The sequence below is a fragment of the Ammospiza caudacuta genome, chromosome 5 (assembly GCF_027887145.1).
Source record: "Ammospiza caudacuta isolate bAmmCau1 chromosome 5, bAmmCau1.pri, whole genome shotgun sequence".
Lineage (NCBI taxonomy): Eukaryota > Metazoa > Chordata > Aves > Passeriformes > Passerellidae > Ammospiza > Ammospiza caudacuta.
The window spans coordinates 63,694,607-63,711,430 of NC_080597.1; the positions used below are offsets into that span (position 1 = coordinate 63,694,607).

Below are 16,824 nucleotides of genomic sequence, written 5' to 3' on the forward strand. Positions count from 1 at the left end.
TTTCATACCACAGTTTGTAGACAACCTGTACAGTTACTTGAGAATCTATAAATATTTGAAATCTTGTTTTGGATACCACAGAATAATAGTTAGGACTGATATTTTATCTTCATCATGTATATAACTTGAATAAAGTTTTCTTGATGGTTTGTAAGATATTTAGTAGACTCAGTTAAACTTGCTCTTAGCTTACTACCACAAGCATGATCACAGTGTACATAGTGACTAATGTATCTAATTACGAAGATTGTTCAAGAAAGACACAGGATTTTCAGATCAAAACAAGATTCATCGATTTGGATTGGGCTTGTGTAAAGTGCACAAGGGAGGATACATCTGTAGTGAACCATTGTACATACACAGAGAGTGACCCACCATGGTTTCAGTGACAGTGTGTGCGTTTGTCCATGCCACATCAGGGTAGCTCAGGCAGTGAGACCAGGCTGTGACAGACACTGCCCCAGGAGTTGGCTGGGGAGCTGTGGGCGTGGAGCTCCAGGTGGGCAGGCTGAACTGCCTGGATCTATGGACACATGGGCAAACAGCTTCAGCTCAAAGAGTCTACTCTGATACTCTGCACAACTGCTGACAATTAACCCCTGCTTCAAGTCTAAGGATTGAAGATGAGCTACATCACAACTTTCAGAGGAGAACACCCAATGCCCACAGTGACAAAACTTTTAATTTCTTATAGCAAGTGCTAGAGGTAGAAAAATCTTCAGCCTAGAGGAAAATGGAACCATTCCCAGAGTCTGAAAGAAACAGCACTCTGAAATCACAAGAGTTTTTAGTTTTCAAAGCCTAGTTTCGACTTTCAGTCAAGCTGGGTGGCCAGAAATGTGCATTTGGACTTGAACAAGGGCTGATGGGAAAGAGAAAGTGTTCTGCACTACAGTTTTTATCTTCATAGTATACAGATGTTAAAAACAAAATCTGTTAAATATTTTCATCTTTTTTTAAATTTTTTTTTTAATCTGGAGTTATCTGATGAGAACCAAGCTGGGAGTCAGTATTAAAATTGAAGAGATGTTGAATGTAGAAAGAATTAGGTGAGCTTGAAGACAGAAGTGGACAAGTTCAGCTTTCAGGAAACACTGATGCATTTGCAGATGGACAACAAGCTGTGCTTCTGTGGCGGGTGATCATGTGCCTGCCCTGGTGTGGGAGACGTGGCCCTGGGTGGCATCAAGAGATGCTGCTTCCTGCAGACACCATGGGGAGGTGAGCAGCTGCTCACACCAAGCACTGCTCTGCTGAGTGTGCCACGGCAGATTCACCACAGGGTACGTGTCCTGTGCCAGATACTCAGCACAGCAGTGCTTGAGGACAGGTGCAATTAGCACACTGCCAAAGTGCCCTTCCAATGCAGCCTTCCAAAAAACATAGAGTGAAACACAATAGATCTTTCCAGAACAAGAAAGTTATTTGGGCACCACAATATAAAAAAGACATTAAACTATCAGAGAGTGTCCAAAGGAGGGCAGTGAAGATGGTGATGGATCTTGAGGAGAAGCCACATGAGGAGTGGCTGAGGTCATTGGGTCTGTCCAGCCTGGAGGAGACTGAGGGGAGACCTCACTGCAGTTACAACTCCCTCATGAGGGCAGGAGGAGGGACAGACCCTGATCTCTGCTCTGTGGTGACAGTGACACTGAGGGAGTGGCCTGAAGTTGTGCTGGGGGGAGGTTTGGGTTGAATATTAGAAAGAGGTTCTTCACCCAGAGGTTATTTGGGCACTGGAACAGGCTCCCAGGGCAGTGGTCACAGCACCAGCCTGACAGAGCTCAGGAAGTGTTTGGACAGTGCTCTTGGGCACATGGGGTGACATGCAGGGATGGTGCAGGGCCAGGAGTTGGACTTGATGATCCTGGTGAGTCCCTTCCAACCCAGGACATTCTGTGATTCTGTGAATCTGTGCAATGCACAGGGCAAATTTCACTCTAAATAGTCTGAACTTCAGGACTGAGATCTCCAGTTCAAGAAAGATGAAATCAAATGTAAATGAAGAAAATTGTTATGAGGATCTTTGTAAAATGAAGAGCCTGTAAGGCTCTTAAGGACTGGCAAAAAGCAAAGGGATTTAACCTAGGACAGAAGAAAAGTTATGCAAGATAAAAAAAATAATATTGTCCTGTAAGGGGGAAAAAACCAACTGGCCAAACTTAAACAAGATATTAGAAGATGGTTCCTCATTTTTACAATGGTGAGATCCTTTCCAGCTGGAACAAGAGGAGCAAAAAACTAAACTGCTTTTAGGATGAGATGTAAACATGTTCATGAAAATCATGATACCATCATACCAGTGTAATCTGAACTGTCAGACTCCAGCTGCTCTTTTCAGTCCTGTGTCCACATGCACCTACACAGACCCAGGCAAACATCCCTATCAAAAGCAATATATGAAGTGCAGTATCTGGTGGAATACCACATACTGCACTTCAAAACCATTTGGGATTTTTTTACAGGCTTCAAGTTAATAAAAAAGATTATTTTCTAAGTTGCACATCTCAGAACAATTAATTTCTATACTAATGACTTTTCTGACACAGCACAGTGCCACAGAAGATAAATCCCCCTTCCAAAACTATTCACCTTCTCTTAAATGGACATGGTACATAGACAGCCTTGGCCAGAGAGCTTTGCACTCCCATGGCACCCATCCCTACCAGCTACTTGCCATGTTCTTAAATCACCCTACTCCTTCTTTTTCAATGTTGATACCAGCAGCAATTGTACTTCTGATGCTTTATGAGAGATTCCCTCCAGGTACTGTAACTCTCTGTTATTCCAATACCAGTGTTTTTCTGGGCAGTTCACTCTCATGCAGATGATAACACCTTGTGGGATACTGTGCTGATGGAGATTTACTGCTTCATGTTTGAGACAGGGACTTTCAGAAACCTGACTACTGAGGTTTCTAAACATCCTGCACTGGGTGCTGTTGCTGCTCAGTTAGAATACGACCATATACTGCATTTTAGTAATTGACTCAGGAATTAAGCAAAAAGGCAAATTCCATACCTGCTTTTTGGAGAGCTGACAGGTTTATAATTTCTCATCACATATCCTAAGCCTATCTCTCATCAGCACAGTACAGAGACTTTTTAACTAAGTAACAATTTTATAGCCATCAAGAGGGATGGAAAATGGAGAAGCCAGAGAGCCAGTGATGCTCAAGGCTACTCTAAAGGTTGATTATCACTTTGTGGTTCAATGTGAAATACAGAAACAAAAAATTAGAAGTGTTTATTCAAGGTCTTAGGCCCAATGGAGAGTGGATTATAACACACAAATGTGAATTTTTTTCAATTTCAAACTAAGTTCCTATTAAGGAAGTATTCTTAGGAACTTCCTTACTGAAATGCTACTTACAGTTCCCTATTCCTCATCCCCGTGCTGAACGTGGAGAATTTGTTTTCTCAGTCTGGATGCATTGCTCCCTTCTGCTTCCTAAGAAGATGCCTGGAAGTTTACCTGGCCCAGAAATGGCAAAGGACAAGTTGAGCAACAATCATCAGCACTTAGGTGATTTTATTTAGTGGAGGAAATAATTCACCATAAATTATCTTGGAGGGGTGTTCAAGCATTGACTTTCACAAACAAAACTGAAGAAAACCCTTGATGACTGACACATACTTACTTCTATTTAGTTACTCATTTGGGTTTTTTTTCCCTAAGCAGTTATGCTGAAGTTCTTTTGTGAAACATTACTGCACAAAAAGGGAAACATTCCTGCCTGCCCACAGACATTAGCACTCTTCCCATTACCAGAAGTGTGTTACAATGAGCCTTACTGGCACTCAGGAATCACTTCAATTGTATTATCAAAATTGCTCACTAAAGTTTCATCATGACTGAGCTAATTTACCAGCTTCCTGCTGCTATTCCATCCACACATTTCTGGATGTATGCTGCACTTTTAAATACTTTAATCTCTTGCACTCATGAACTGAGTCTACACTGAAAATAAATTTTAAAAAAAGAAGAAAAAAACACCAACAAATTAATGCCTCATACTCAAGAGAATAGAGATCCCATTTAGAGTAGGGAAAGTTTCTAAAGTTGCTGTCTCATGGCTAAGTCAAGACTAAAAGGGGATTTAAACATAATTATTTTCATTCACATTGCCCAAAGAAATTCAGCTAGTTCAGCCTGCAAACTGGTCAGTGTGAATCACTAGTGTGAGTATAACACATCTGAACACAGAGCAAAAGCTCAAAACTGTGAAGGGACAATTACTGTATCAAGATGATTTATGAATTGCTAAGAATTGTTTTAACACCATAAATACAAAGGGAAATACAACTTGTATAATACTGATATTTACTTTAGAAATGTAATCAGGATGAAAATTAATCCAAACCTTGCACATTTCTCTGCTGTACTGGACTCTGTGTCATACACACAAAAAGTTCACTTATTTCCTTTACATTGAATATTCCATTGCAGCTCCAATGCACAGTGCTCCTCCAGCTCCCCAGGTTTGACAGGACCTGCTGTGAACCTGGGCCTGCTTTTGTCAGCAGCCCAGCAATGCACACAGAGAGAAACAACTCGAATTCAGACACAAGTTTTACGGAGCAGAAAACAATTTAAGAAGAGAGGGGTGTGTTGAGACTTGATCCACATAATTCTCTTGGATCAGATTTAAAAAAATAATTCACAGTTTTAATTCTTCTTTTTGGAAGAAAAATATGACTTATCACATGTAGGTAACCAGTCTTTAAGTTAACAGCATTAAAAAAACCCACCACAAACAGAAAGTACAGTTCACACAATGGTCTCTGGTTATAAAGTATGCATGGCTGCAGGCAACCCTTGAAGCAAAGTTAGAGATAGGATCAAGGAGAAAGTGTAAGGAGACAAGAATCTAAAGCACGGGTGTTTTCAGGCCATCTGCTGGTGTCCTTTCATTCTTTCCATGGTGAACACAAACCACCTCAAACTCTTTTTCATTACTTATGTTACATTATTAGAGGAACCTGCTAGGGCTGACAAACTTAAATTCCAAGAGTTCTCTTTAAAACCTGAGATCTGCTTGGCAATGCTTCGGGAAGGAGATCACTGCCACAGACAAGTAGATTTATTCAAAATAAACATAATTAATTAAATTCAAATGTTTGCCTTTACAGTAAGAAGGAATCCAAAGAAAGAACATCTCACCATTCCTAACTCTGTCAATTACACAAATAAATACAACACATGAATTCTGTAACCTCTCAGTAAAATGACCGGGTATTTATAAAATAACCAACCCAACCAACAAATCAAGGGAAAAAAACACCTTAAAACATACATACACAAAACCCATAAATAAATTGAAAAGACAGTTAACATAGGGGTTCAAGCAGAGGAAGCATTTTTAAACTTTGTAAATATGGAAACATCAACAGTGCCCTTAGTTACCTAGGTAATAGATTTATATCCAGATTTAATAATTAAAAAAATATATTTAAGTCTTCCTCTTACAAGACGACATAGAAATTTGACTCAAGTCCAAGACCTGCCTACATAGGATGACTTTTCAGCTAAGTTCTCTAACACAGACTTTTGGTCCATGGTCATTAACCAGCTCAAGGGATCCCATTGACTTTTTGGGTAATACATCATTGTCCCTATGACTTATGTCACCTTTGTTTCAAATACAGAGGAAAAAAATTCTCACCCACTGTCTACAGTGACAATGACAGAGATACATTCATATTCTGTGCTTCTTGATAGAGCAAAAACTGCTGTTTTCCCTTAATCAATCTGCCTCAGCATTTTCAGGAAAACACTTTAACAGTCACTTCAGGAATAGCTTTGGACACAGAAATATCTTTAACTGTTCATGTGGGTTAAGAGATGGGTGAACATGTAACAGAAGCTTGCAGCCTGACTTACTCCAAAAGCCCAGCAGGGTGGAAAGAGCGGCCTCATCTCCTGAGCACCTGTGACCGTGGGCAGTGGCTCATTCCAGAATGCCTGATTTTCCCAAACCCAGCGCAGGCTGAAGTGGAGCACAGCCCTCACTGTGCTGTGTGTCCCAGCACAGGCAGCTGGAGCCCTGAGCCCCTGTGACACAGCTGTGCTGCTGGGCCTCAGCTCGGCTGGGCAGAGCCAAAGGACAAGGATCAGACATGCAGCTTTCCTCAGATGAAGTCACGTGCTGTAACACAAAAGTGCTTCCTCCCAGGCAACCTCACAGTGACAGAAGGGGTCCTCAAAATTCCTCATGTGTTTGTTAGTTACTGAAAGAAAAGAATGCTGGCAGAGTCAATTTTGCCTTCATATGCATAGGAACATTAAATTTTCAACCAGCCCATTTCATAGCACACTATCACAATCAGCCTCTTTTGCTTCACCACGGTATTTTATTTAAAATTACTTTGTTTTCAGAGCAACCAAACCAAATAACTCTCTCTTAGAAAGAAGTATGTTACAGCTAAGCAGATTTTCAAGCAGTTGGCACTTACTGGCTATTTGCATACCCCAGAATTTATTTGTTCCTGTCTCTAAAGAAGTTTTTACTTGAAAGGCAGTCTAAAAGATTTGGCTGTGGTCACAAGGATATCAATGGCAGTCAAGAACAGAATAAATCTAAAGAGCCCTTGCTCTATCAATTAAAAATATGAAGTTTAGACATAAAAATACAAAATTTGGAATGTTGCACTGTCACAGCTCTTTCATAAATTTAACACTTTTGATTCTGGAAAATAATTTTTACAAAATAAAAAGTAACACTGAGGCTTTAAGATGGCTCAGATTATTTGAGAACAGTAGGAAACTACAAACTTTAAAAAAATCCCAAAGGACTTAATCTAAAAGCACCACTGCCAGAAATGTGGCATTTGGAAAAACAATGGTTCAGTGCAAATACTTACAAGAAATGGAAAGATAAACACTCCAACCAACAGACAGTACTGTCTTGTTAGTGTCTGCTTCTGCTACCAGCTGCACTAAGAAGGAACTTTCACATTTTATATTATGCTTCTCTTTAAATGTATTCTCATAAAACAAAAATTTTGGACAAAAACAGAACTAAAAGCCTGCTCATATTGCTAGTTTTTGAGAAAAGTAAAACACCTAATGACTGACTGATCAACTAAACCCGTATCACAAAATCAAAGCAGATAAATAATGTGTACCTTTTTATTTCTACACATGGGATTTCAAACCACTTTTCTCATATTATCCAAACAGGAAGTTCTCCTACTGTACACATTATATAAAGTGAGAGAGGCAAGTGTGACTTCCCTGCCTAAAAGAAGCTGCTTTTCATGGACATGGCAAGCCAGTTCACAGCCACTTCCACACAAACACAGCCATAGGTAAACACAGGAGTTTGAATTCAGCTCCACTGAGCAGCTTACATGTAAACAGAACCTTCTGAATCAAAACTAGCTTTAAAACAAACTCCAAAAACTCAAACAAAAAAACCCACAAAACATGGTTTCATGTCATGCCCAAAGCTCTATCTTTGATAGATTCATTTTGATGCATAAAGAAAAAAATGGAAAAGCTGAAATGTGGTAAATGCAGAATTCTGCATGCCTGATTTCTAGTGCCAAGAATTCATTGCAGCCTGAAATCCTCATGAGTAAAGGTAAATGGCAGTAGGAGAAATATTAAAGTTCCTTTAATATTTCACTACACTGCTGCTTGGAAGGTATACATGTTGAAATGGTGTCCCAGAACTATGTGTATGTTAACTTCATATAAAAACTCACCACATTTACAACCATATTTCAATTTAATTATTGTACACAGGTTAACAAAAACACTGGGTTTAACAAAAACAATATTCAGAATGGTACAACACGTGTTCATCTTCTCCAGGAAATAATATTACAAGTGATCATCTTAGGACAATTTAGCCACACTAGCAACAGGAGTTCTGTTAAAATGCAACTGTGGTCTACTAAGCCACTTATTTTAGCACTACAGAGTATTTGAAGTTAAGAGTCCTACGGCCAAGGCTTAAAAATCATTTAAGATTCAAACCTCAAAATGTTTTACAGTCAAAATGACAGTATTCTTAAAAAAACCACAACAAAATAACCCCAAAACAATTAATTAAAAGGCTTCTGTATTTAGTTTTATCCTCTTCATGGCATTCTCTATTCATACAGTTGCTTGTATCATTGGTAATAGGGTCTGTATCTGGCTTGATCAGGGTGATGTGGTCCAGGAAGGGGGCCCTGAGCGGGAGGCCCTTGCATCCTCGGAGGTGGAGGCGGCCCCCTTGGAGCTGGCCATATCCCTGGACTCATTCCCCCAGGCTGTGTGAAAGGGGGACTAAGAGTTCCTTGATCTTCGCTGAACTGCGGCAAAGAGTTGGGGTTATAGTGATGGGGAGGGGGAGCACTGACATTGACAGGCGGGCCGCCGTGCTGCGGAGGGGGAGGTCCCGGGGGAGGGTGGTTCATGTAGGGCGGCATCTGGGCAATGATGTGTCCGGGCGGCGGGGTGATGGGCGGCGGGGCCGAGGTCATGGGGGGCGGCGGGGCCTGGCTGTACACCATGTGGGGCGTGCCCGCCGCCTGCGGAGGGTGCTGCAGCGGGTGGCTGATGGGCGGCGGCGGCGGCGGGGGCGGCGCGTAGTGCTGCTGGGGAGGCATGATGTGATGAGGGTGCGACACCACCGGCTGGCCCTGGTACTCGGGGTGGTGGTGAGCAGGCGCGGGCGCCGGCGGGGGCGGCTCTCGAGCGCCCGAGTTGGAATCATCCTGGATGGGGACAGTGATGAGGTTGCTGTGTTTCCTCGTGGAGATGCGGAAGGTGTCCTGGCTGACGGGGCGGGGCGGCGGCGGGGCCATGGACATCTCTGCGGGAGGAGCACGGATGTCCTCGTGGGGCTGGTTGTAGTGCTCGTGCGGCACGTGCTGCAGAGGAGGAGGCGGCATCATGATGTGCTGCTTGGGCGGAATGTGGCTCATGTGGTGCTTCTCGGGGGGCATTATGAAGCGCTCGGGAATCTCGGCCGGCGGCGGGGCGATGGGAGGGTGCACGGGCTCGATGGCAGGACGGGTAACGGGCTTGCCAGCTCTCATGTGGCGGTGGTTGATGTGAGCTTGTAAGTCCCTCTGTGACAGGTAAGTTCTCTTGCATCCTTGAACAATGCTGCACATGAAGAGAGACCCTCGGACGCACTGCTCGATTCGCTGCACAGGTTCGTTACAGCTACATTAAAAGAGAATATCGATTTATTATCATCACAGGGAGCTCAACATGCATTCTTCCTTGCTAATGTAATTAGCCAAATTACAACTGACAATTTTGCCCCACTGTAGCAATGAAAGAAACTTTTCAATGATTTTGAAGCTTACCTAGTTTATAAATATTGAAATGTAACTATTGAAAGAACATAAAAATGTTACGAAGTAAAATTTTTAAGTAGCATCTCTCAAACAAATTTTTCTGTGCATTAAAACATAACATGGATCATTTTCACAGTAAATCAAACTGCCATTAATTCCTTTTCAAATTACAGCAATAACAGGTTACCTACCCAAAACCAACAAAGTAAACACTGATCTCTTACAATCCCAAAATATGGAATAGGAACAAGAAAGTTCAGAGTACTCTACTGCCTCTGCTAAATGTACATAAATAAGAGTCATGTTTAATAGAGTATCTGAAATAAGATATTTAAGTTACTTTCTTACATTTTCTTTAATAACAAACCTTGAGATAACTTACCCTGGACACATCTTGTCTCCCTTTTTCTCATGAAGTATAGCACAGTCATAGCAGAAAACATGCTTGCAAGGTATCTAAAATAAAACATTTCTGTTAAAACATTGTGTATAAATATCTATGTCATTCTGCAGAATACAGTTCCTCCCTCCAGTACACAACTTATAATAAAGTAACTAAGTTACCTATGAGGTGAAGAAGCATAGCAGTGGTTAACAATTTACAGCATCTTTGCACAGAAACCTTCTAGAACAGTTTATGCTGAGTTTGGGGTTTTTTTGGGGTAGTGTTGTTGGGAGTTAAGTGTTGGTAAGAAACACTGGCAGAAGTTTGAGTCTTGCACTACTACCAACACTGAACTTTCCAGAAGCTGCACATGCAATCTGATTACACTTGTCTTGCTGGCAAGGAAGAAAAGTTTTAAAAGCATTAACTGTCATTAAGTCACATGCTGAAGCCTGTTACATCATACTTACAAATCTAAATTAATCTCGGGGATTTTTAAAGGTACATAAAAGTGAACAGTGTTTTCTAACTTCACTTCAAGTCTTCAACTGAGATAAAAAGCTTATTTTCAAACCAAAGTAGTGTAAGGTCAACACCCCAGAAACTGAAGGTTTTTTCTTTGTGATGGTGTTCTGTTTTTTGTTTAACATTTTCAGGTTTACTTTATTGAATCTGGGGGTAAAGAAAAATCAGTCAGACAGATGGAACAAAAACACCTGAGCAATGAAGGCCTCCAGCTCCATCCTGGTACTATTCTGCTGTTTATTCAGATGCCTGTTGAAATCAGTGATCTCTAGAAGCCTCAAGTAAAACCTCATTTTATCTAAAGGGAAACCATGGCTGCATCTTCCCCTGGTAATTTCACTCACCATGCGTCCATACATTTTGATGGGCAATCCACACTTATCACAGAAATGGACTGGTGTATCATCCTTCTCCCCCAGCAAGTTTATCTGGTAGGACAGAGAAGGAGGTGAGAAAAACCCCAACATCACTAAAGCTTCTCATTTCAATTATCATCAACACACCCATTATTTCTGAATTAGTTGAAAAGGAAGCAAGAACGCCACAAACAGGAGAAAGCAGAGGATGTAATTTTAGTCAGACCAAAAATAACTGAAAAACTTTTAATTAACAAAGTATCTACCAGGACTATCTACAACTTGGTATGAAACACAGGCAAAGATTCATTACTTTACCTTATAATCCCAAAAAATGGGTCCAGGAAATCTCCTTTGGTTGCCAAACATTTCACCTCCTTTACATTCATATCGCTCCTCCTTGTTATAATCAAATTCTTCTGTGGAAAGGAGAAAGAGAAGAAAGACACGAGCCAACCACAACACTTTCATAACTGACAGCAGCTGCTGTTAAGAGCATGGGTCACTTTTACTGAAATCATCAAAAATGCCACAGCACTTCAATCTGCTGAGCCCATTCTACAGAAAGGTACAGGCAAAGTAGTAAGACAGCCTGTTTTGGAAATGGGCACTACTGAAGCCCTACAGTGCAGCAGTACTTGGAGATTTGAAATTTGTTTTGTGTTTGGACAGCACCCTGGACTCTTGTCTCTGAGTAAAGTTTTAAACAATGCTGTGGAATAATACACTTCCCTACTACAGGGAATTTACATGAATTTACCTTCATCACCAGCTTGTGTCTTCGCAGGCATCCTGTTCATATTTCTTGGAGTTCGGGGCGCAGGTTTGGCTTTATTGGTCTGCTTTGAAATAAGCTTTATAGGGATTCTTCTACGGACATCAAGACCACCCAATGATCCTGAACTATTTGTTCCTTGCAAATCATTGTCTGTGAAAGAAAATTTTAAAAAGTATAGATTTTTTCAGTTATCTAATTGTCTCTGAAGAGGCTAAATATTAATAGAAATGTTTTAAGAAAAATTATTTTTAAAGCTTGCTTAAGATTCCTACAACATATCAAAATCTAATCACTACAAATAGCTATCTTTACAATTTATTCCAGAAGTCATGTCAAAAAATTGTACTGTGAACAGCAACAAATTTAGGAAATCTAGTTTAAAAATAAAGCTATTAAAATAACCTAGCTAGTTACACTTTTCTCCACAACAGCAACATTAACCTTATAGCTCTTCTCACAGTGTGAAGAGCACTGGAGAGTCAATTCTTTGTACAACCTTGATTACACAGAATTTCTTATGTGAAAATATAATTTTTACAATTTATGTATATTGTTTATTAAAGTAGGAAGGAAACTACTCATATATTCATATTAACTGTTCATATATTAACTCAACATCTTGACATATCACTTAGAAGTTTATAATAAAGTATCACAAAAATACTGGTACTTAGGAATATGTTGTTGCATCCTTCCTAAACTGAGAATTACTGTTCCTGGCTATATACAAAATTCTCCTTAACCAGATTTACATCTAAGTACCAGGATGAACAAAGCAAGAAATATCCTGACACATGCATCAGCAGGTACAGGCTCCAAGAGACAGCACAGACCAGGCAATGCAACAAGCAACACCAATGAGGAGACAGAACTCCCTCAACCTCCAGCGAGTTTATCTGAAACCACCTCACACCATCTCATTAATACAAAAATGAAGTTACATCCCTCACAAATCTTGCCAGTTCACTGGGATTTAACTGAAAATGCCACAGGTGTTTCAAAGCAGGGCACGCTCAGTCTGGAAGGGGTGAGCCCCGAGCAGCTCCAGCCCTGCAGTTCCACAGCCCTGGAATGACTGCAGAGGCCCCAAAGGACTGCAGTGCAGGATGCTGAAATTAGGGTCCATCAGTGTAATTCTGCACAATGCCTCACCAACTGCTGCCTCTCAAAGCCTGTAACCACCACACACAATGCAACAAGTAGAAGGAAAACCAAGAAAAAGCGGGATAGCTTTCATTTTTTCAGCAGCTACCAGCAAAGCTAGGAAATGTGTCAGTTTCAAAGTGGTACTGTGCCCTGACAGTCCTGTACCTCCAAATCAAAAGCCCTCAGTTTCCTAAGATAGATCAAACTCCTCTTAGAACTATGCTTGACAGTTTCATTCTAAAAGGCAATATACAAGAAGGCAAAACCAATAAAGCTGGTTGTCACTTCTGATCATTTGTTATTTCTTTCAGCTGTCCAGAACCTGCAAACACTCAGCTATGTCATCAGGCATCCCCAGGGAGTGCTTGACCAAGCATCAGAGGTAAAGACACTTGTTTTCCACATGTTGGGAAATTCTGTTTTCTACCAGAATACACAAAACCACAGCATTATAAACCACAAACAGTCTCTGCAGCAACTCAGTCCATCTGCAAACACGGATAACTAAAAAGAATTTTAAAAATCAAAAACCTATTTATTAGTTAATCCATTGAACTGCCAAATAGGTTCTGCCACTTTTCCTCCTTATATCCTTTCAATCCAGGAATATTTACATAAGTTAGCTGCTTAACTAACCCAAACTAGGAAGTTTATTAGTCACTCATGCTTCATGGAAGGATAATAAATTCCACTGTGCAGGAGCATAATATGCGGGATTATGTCCAGAAAAAACTACGACAAACATACCAAACTTGTTGAGACTACCTAAAGAAGTTCTAATTAGAGGTGATGCAACCTACTGAAATGTCACCTTCATCAACTTAAGTTTCATTTGTGCATTTCAATCTTTATTAAAATTCAAAAATACAGCCCAAATACTTTATACAGACAGAGTCATAACACAATCTTTTGTAGGGGAAAGGAAAAAACCTCCAAAACCACCGTAGCACAAAGCCCACGTCCATTCATTTATTCACTGCACTACGCCAGCGCATGAACCAGCAAAGGACCCCAGCTACGCCAGCGCGCTCACCGGCAAACGGCACTCAAACCACCGAATTTAAGCACACGAGCAAGTTTCCTCTGAGCCCCAAACAAACATGGGAAACACACTACGGGCACCGATGCCGGGAAACGCCGCGGGCAAACGAGCGTCTCTGCCCCACCTCCGGCACGTCACGGCCGCATCCGGTGCTGCGTGCCCGGCACCCGGCCCGGCCGTACCACCAGCGCCCGCCGCTCCGCCCGGGCCGGGCCGGGCCGTGCCGCCGGCAGCGGCCCCTCAGCCCGGCCGAGCGCCCTCGGGGCGGGGGCAGCGCCGGGCGCCGCCGGGCCCAAGGTGGCCCCGGGGCCGCCGCGCCTGCCCGGGCAGGGAGCAGGCCCCGCGGCGCGCCCGAGCCCCGCCGGCGCTCCCGCGGGCCGGCCCGGGCCCGTCGCCGCCGCCCCTGCGCCGCCCCGCGCCCGCCGGCCCCGCTTGGCCGCTCCCCGGCCGGCGGCGGGCGCGGGCCCGGCGGGCCGGGCACGGACGGGCCCCCGGCCTCCCCCTGCTCACCATTGTGGTCCATGATGCGGCGCGGGGCGCTGTGGGAGCGGAAGGGCGCGGCCGGAAGCGGCGGTGGCGCGGGCGGGGCGCGGGCGGCGGGGCCGCGCTGGCCGGGCCCAGGGAGAGCGCTCCGGGCCGGGCCGGGCCGGGCCGGGCCGGAACGCGGCAGCCCCGGCGTGCGGAGCCGCGGCTCGTTGGGACTGGGAGGCGGCCCCCTGGGTTTGGGGGGAAGGCTGGAGTGACAACATGAGCGGGTCTCTTCGTTCGGGAGCCGCGGAGGGCCCGGCCGGCCCCCTGTGCCGTGCGGGCCTCAGGCACTGGGAAGGTGCGAGCGGCATCGCGCTCTCGGCTGCTGCTGGTCAGCCTCAAGTTGTGGCATGGAAATGGCACATTGCATGGAAATGGCACATTGCAGACGCCCTGTACAAGTGATGGAACAGTGAATCTCCAGAAGCTTCACAGCTACAGAGTTCACTAGCTCAGGAGAGGACTTAAATGTTAAATTTAGCATTTTGTAATTCCCGTGTAATTCAGTGCGATGCTGAAGAATAGCACTGAAGAAAGGAAAGAAATAAAAGTACAACGAAGTCATAGGTTTTAAGTAGCAAATGGCCTCGAGCAGTCCTTCCACAACCCTGAAGTAAGGGTAACTCTACTCCATGTGCTTCACAAGGGTGATTGTCTCACTAAAAGCCTCCCGGGTTGGGATCTTTTGCCCCTACAAACAATGTCTCTCATTATCTTTATAGCCTTAACATTTAAAGGCTGCCATTAAAGTCTAGCATTTCTTGTGTTACCCGCACAAGGCAGAGGGAACAGGTTTTCCCTTTTGTCTTTGTTGATCCTAAGAACAGACCCAAGGGAAGAGTGACACTGATCCCTTCATAAATATGCTTTCTCTCCCCATAATAGGAATTCACAAAGAGAAGACTTAAAAAACCCAAAACTTAAAGAAGTAACCCCCAAACATACAGACACAAGGAGCACGTTTTCAGTATGCACAACTTTATTTTCTAGTTAATGGGTACAATTACTTTTCAAATGCAGCTTTTTAAAAGTGTAAAAAAACTTAAAATACATCTCCAAATTTGATATCTGACATGCAAAGACAGAACAGTAATACTCAAAATGCATACAAAAATACCACTTCTTCCTACTGGAAAAAAATAAGCACATCTAGTTACACTACGTAAAGATATTTTAATTAGTACAAAACTGTAGAGAATTTTAGCTTCATTGCAAAATCCATTATTTTGGTATCCTTAATTTTGATGGATACATAGAAAATTAAGCACATAACCACTGAGAAAGGCATTTGAATGCATTCTGCATACTTCATCTTACTCTTCTGTGCCACTGTAGGCTTTGAGAGAAATGCTGTTTTTCAGAAAATGTTTAATATTTTGTGCCTGTTAAATTAAGAACAACCATGCCTGGAAGAAATACACGAGCCAAGAATAAGTGCATTTTATCATATTTTAACACAATCCCAGATCAGATGTCCTGTTTGGAAAAGAACTGGAAGACTGTTGAGTATTTAATTGCTTTTTAAATACCTGTACAGACAAGAACTAGAGAAAGTTCAAAAAAGAATGTATGATGTGTCTGTCAAGTAAGAATCTGTACTCAAACTTCACAGTGCCGATGTTGCCTTGAGGGAAAAAAAACACCACTACCATTTTTTTACCATCTTTCTGTAGACTGTGTCCTGCATAACAATTAGCTGAAAGCTCACTTACCAAGTAGATTATTTTATTTTTTACTTAAAATGTACATCTGTTTCAGAAAAGCAGAACAGCTTCTAAAAAACAAGTCACTGGCCTTGTGCACTGGCAGCTGTTGCAGTAGTCACGTTAACAGGAGCTGGGGCCATGGCTGAGGTGCCAGCCTCCTGTGAGAGGCTGGCAAGGGGACAGGAGGAGGACAGGCAGAGTTAAAAGCATGAATTGGCAAATTACAGGCTGGGCTGAAGCACTGGTGCCAATAGAAATGAATGTTTCCATCTGCAGAGGTGCAGAGTTGTCTGATTTGTCTCTTGAACACTTGCCCCATCCTCAGATGGTGTGGATGCCCACCCCACAGCCTGTGTACATTGTGAGTACAATCCTGCTGTTTGCTGGCTTGGACTGGAGCACCAGCATCACCTAAATTCAAGTGTCTGTACTGAGAAATTTCACTGTTGTGAAGGCTGAAGTCTGTGCCTTAACAAGAGACTACAGATTTTAGATTGGTGCTGTTACCCATTATTTAAGATACTGTCCAAATGGCCAAAGTTTGTAGGATTTTTTTTTCCCTGATTTTTTTCCCTAGGATCCTGAAGCCAGAATAATTTATTTAGTGCTTAGCTCTTTCACTGCTACCTGCAGCAGAAATCTCTGTTCAGTGTAATGTGAGAAAATTTCTCTGATGAAATCAAGTAAGGAGAATTAAATATACTGAAGGTAATTTTCCACATTGTTGAACTTAAAGGCATTTTGTACCTGGACATTTCTTACACTTCAGTTTTTATCTGTTTCCTTACAATGCAGGGTTTTTTTCCCATTTAAAAAATAATGTAATGCTAAAAAAATTAAGGTAGCAGTCAGTTTTCCATCAAAATACATTTCTTCTTCATGAAAACTAAGAATATTAGTTAAGGATTAAAATTTTGCTGCTCAAATCTTTATCTTCTGTGAATTATTGCACTTGTGCATTATGAACTTTCATATATAAAAGAACAGCAGCAGTTTGATGTAGACTATTAAAAGAAAAAATCTCTATAAAAATATAACTATTCATTAAACAAAAAATAC

The 16,824-nt window shown here is 42.3% G+C and overlaps 1 protein-coding gene across 1 annotated transcript; it reads right to left on the reverse strand.

Annotated features, from left to right (window-relative positions):
* Positions 1-4,812: 4,812 nt before the first annotated feature.
* On the reverse strand, positions 4,813-13,606 carry CBLL1 (Cbl proto-oncogene like 1). Its single transcript, XM_058805387.1, has 6 exons — positions 13,523-13,606; positions 11,326-11,493; positions 10,884-10,984; positions 10,554-10,637; positions 9,682-9,755; positions 4,813-9,162 (listed from the first exon to the last, which is right to left on the reverse strand). Exons 2-6 carry the CDS (start codon positions 11,363-11,365, stop codon positions 8,121-8,123), a joined length of 1,341 nt encoding a protein of 446 aa, XP_058661370.1. The 5' UTR covers positions 11,366-11,493; positions 13,523-13,606; the 3' UTR covers positions 4,813-8,120.
* Between the last annotated feature and the right edge of the window lie 3,218 nt (positions 13,607-16,824).

What these genes read in the sequence shown, in the direction of transcription:
- CBLL1 (XM_058805387.1), bottom strand. Translation starts at nt 11,365, where the DNA reads ATGAACAGGATGCCTGCGAAGACACAAGCTGGTGATGAAG. An exon ending in GACACAAGCTGGTGATGAAG is followed by an intron (nt 10,985 to 11,325) that starts GTAAATTCATGT and finishes TCCTTTCCACAG; the next exon opens with AAGAATTTGATTATAACAAG. An exon ending in TCAAAATGTATGGACGCATG is followed by an intron (nt 9,756 to 10,553) that starts GTGAGTGAAATT and finishes GTTTTATTTTAG; the next exon opens with ATACCTTGCAAGCATGTTTT.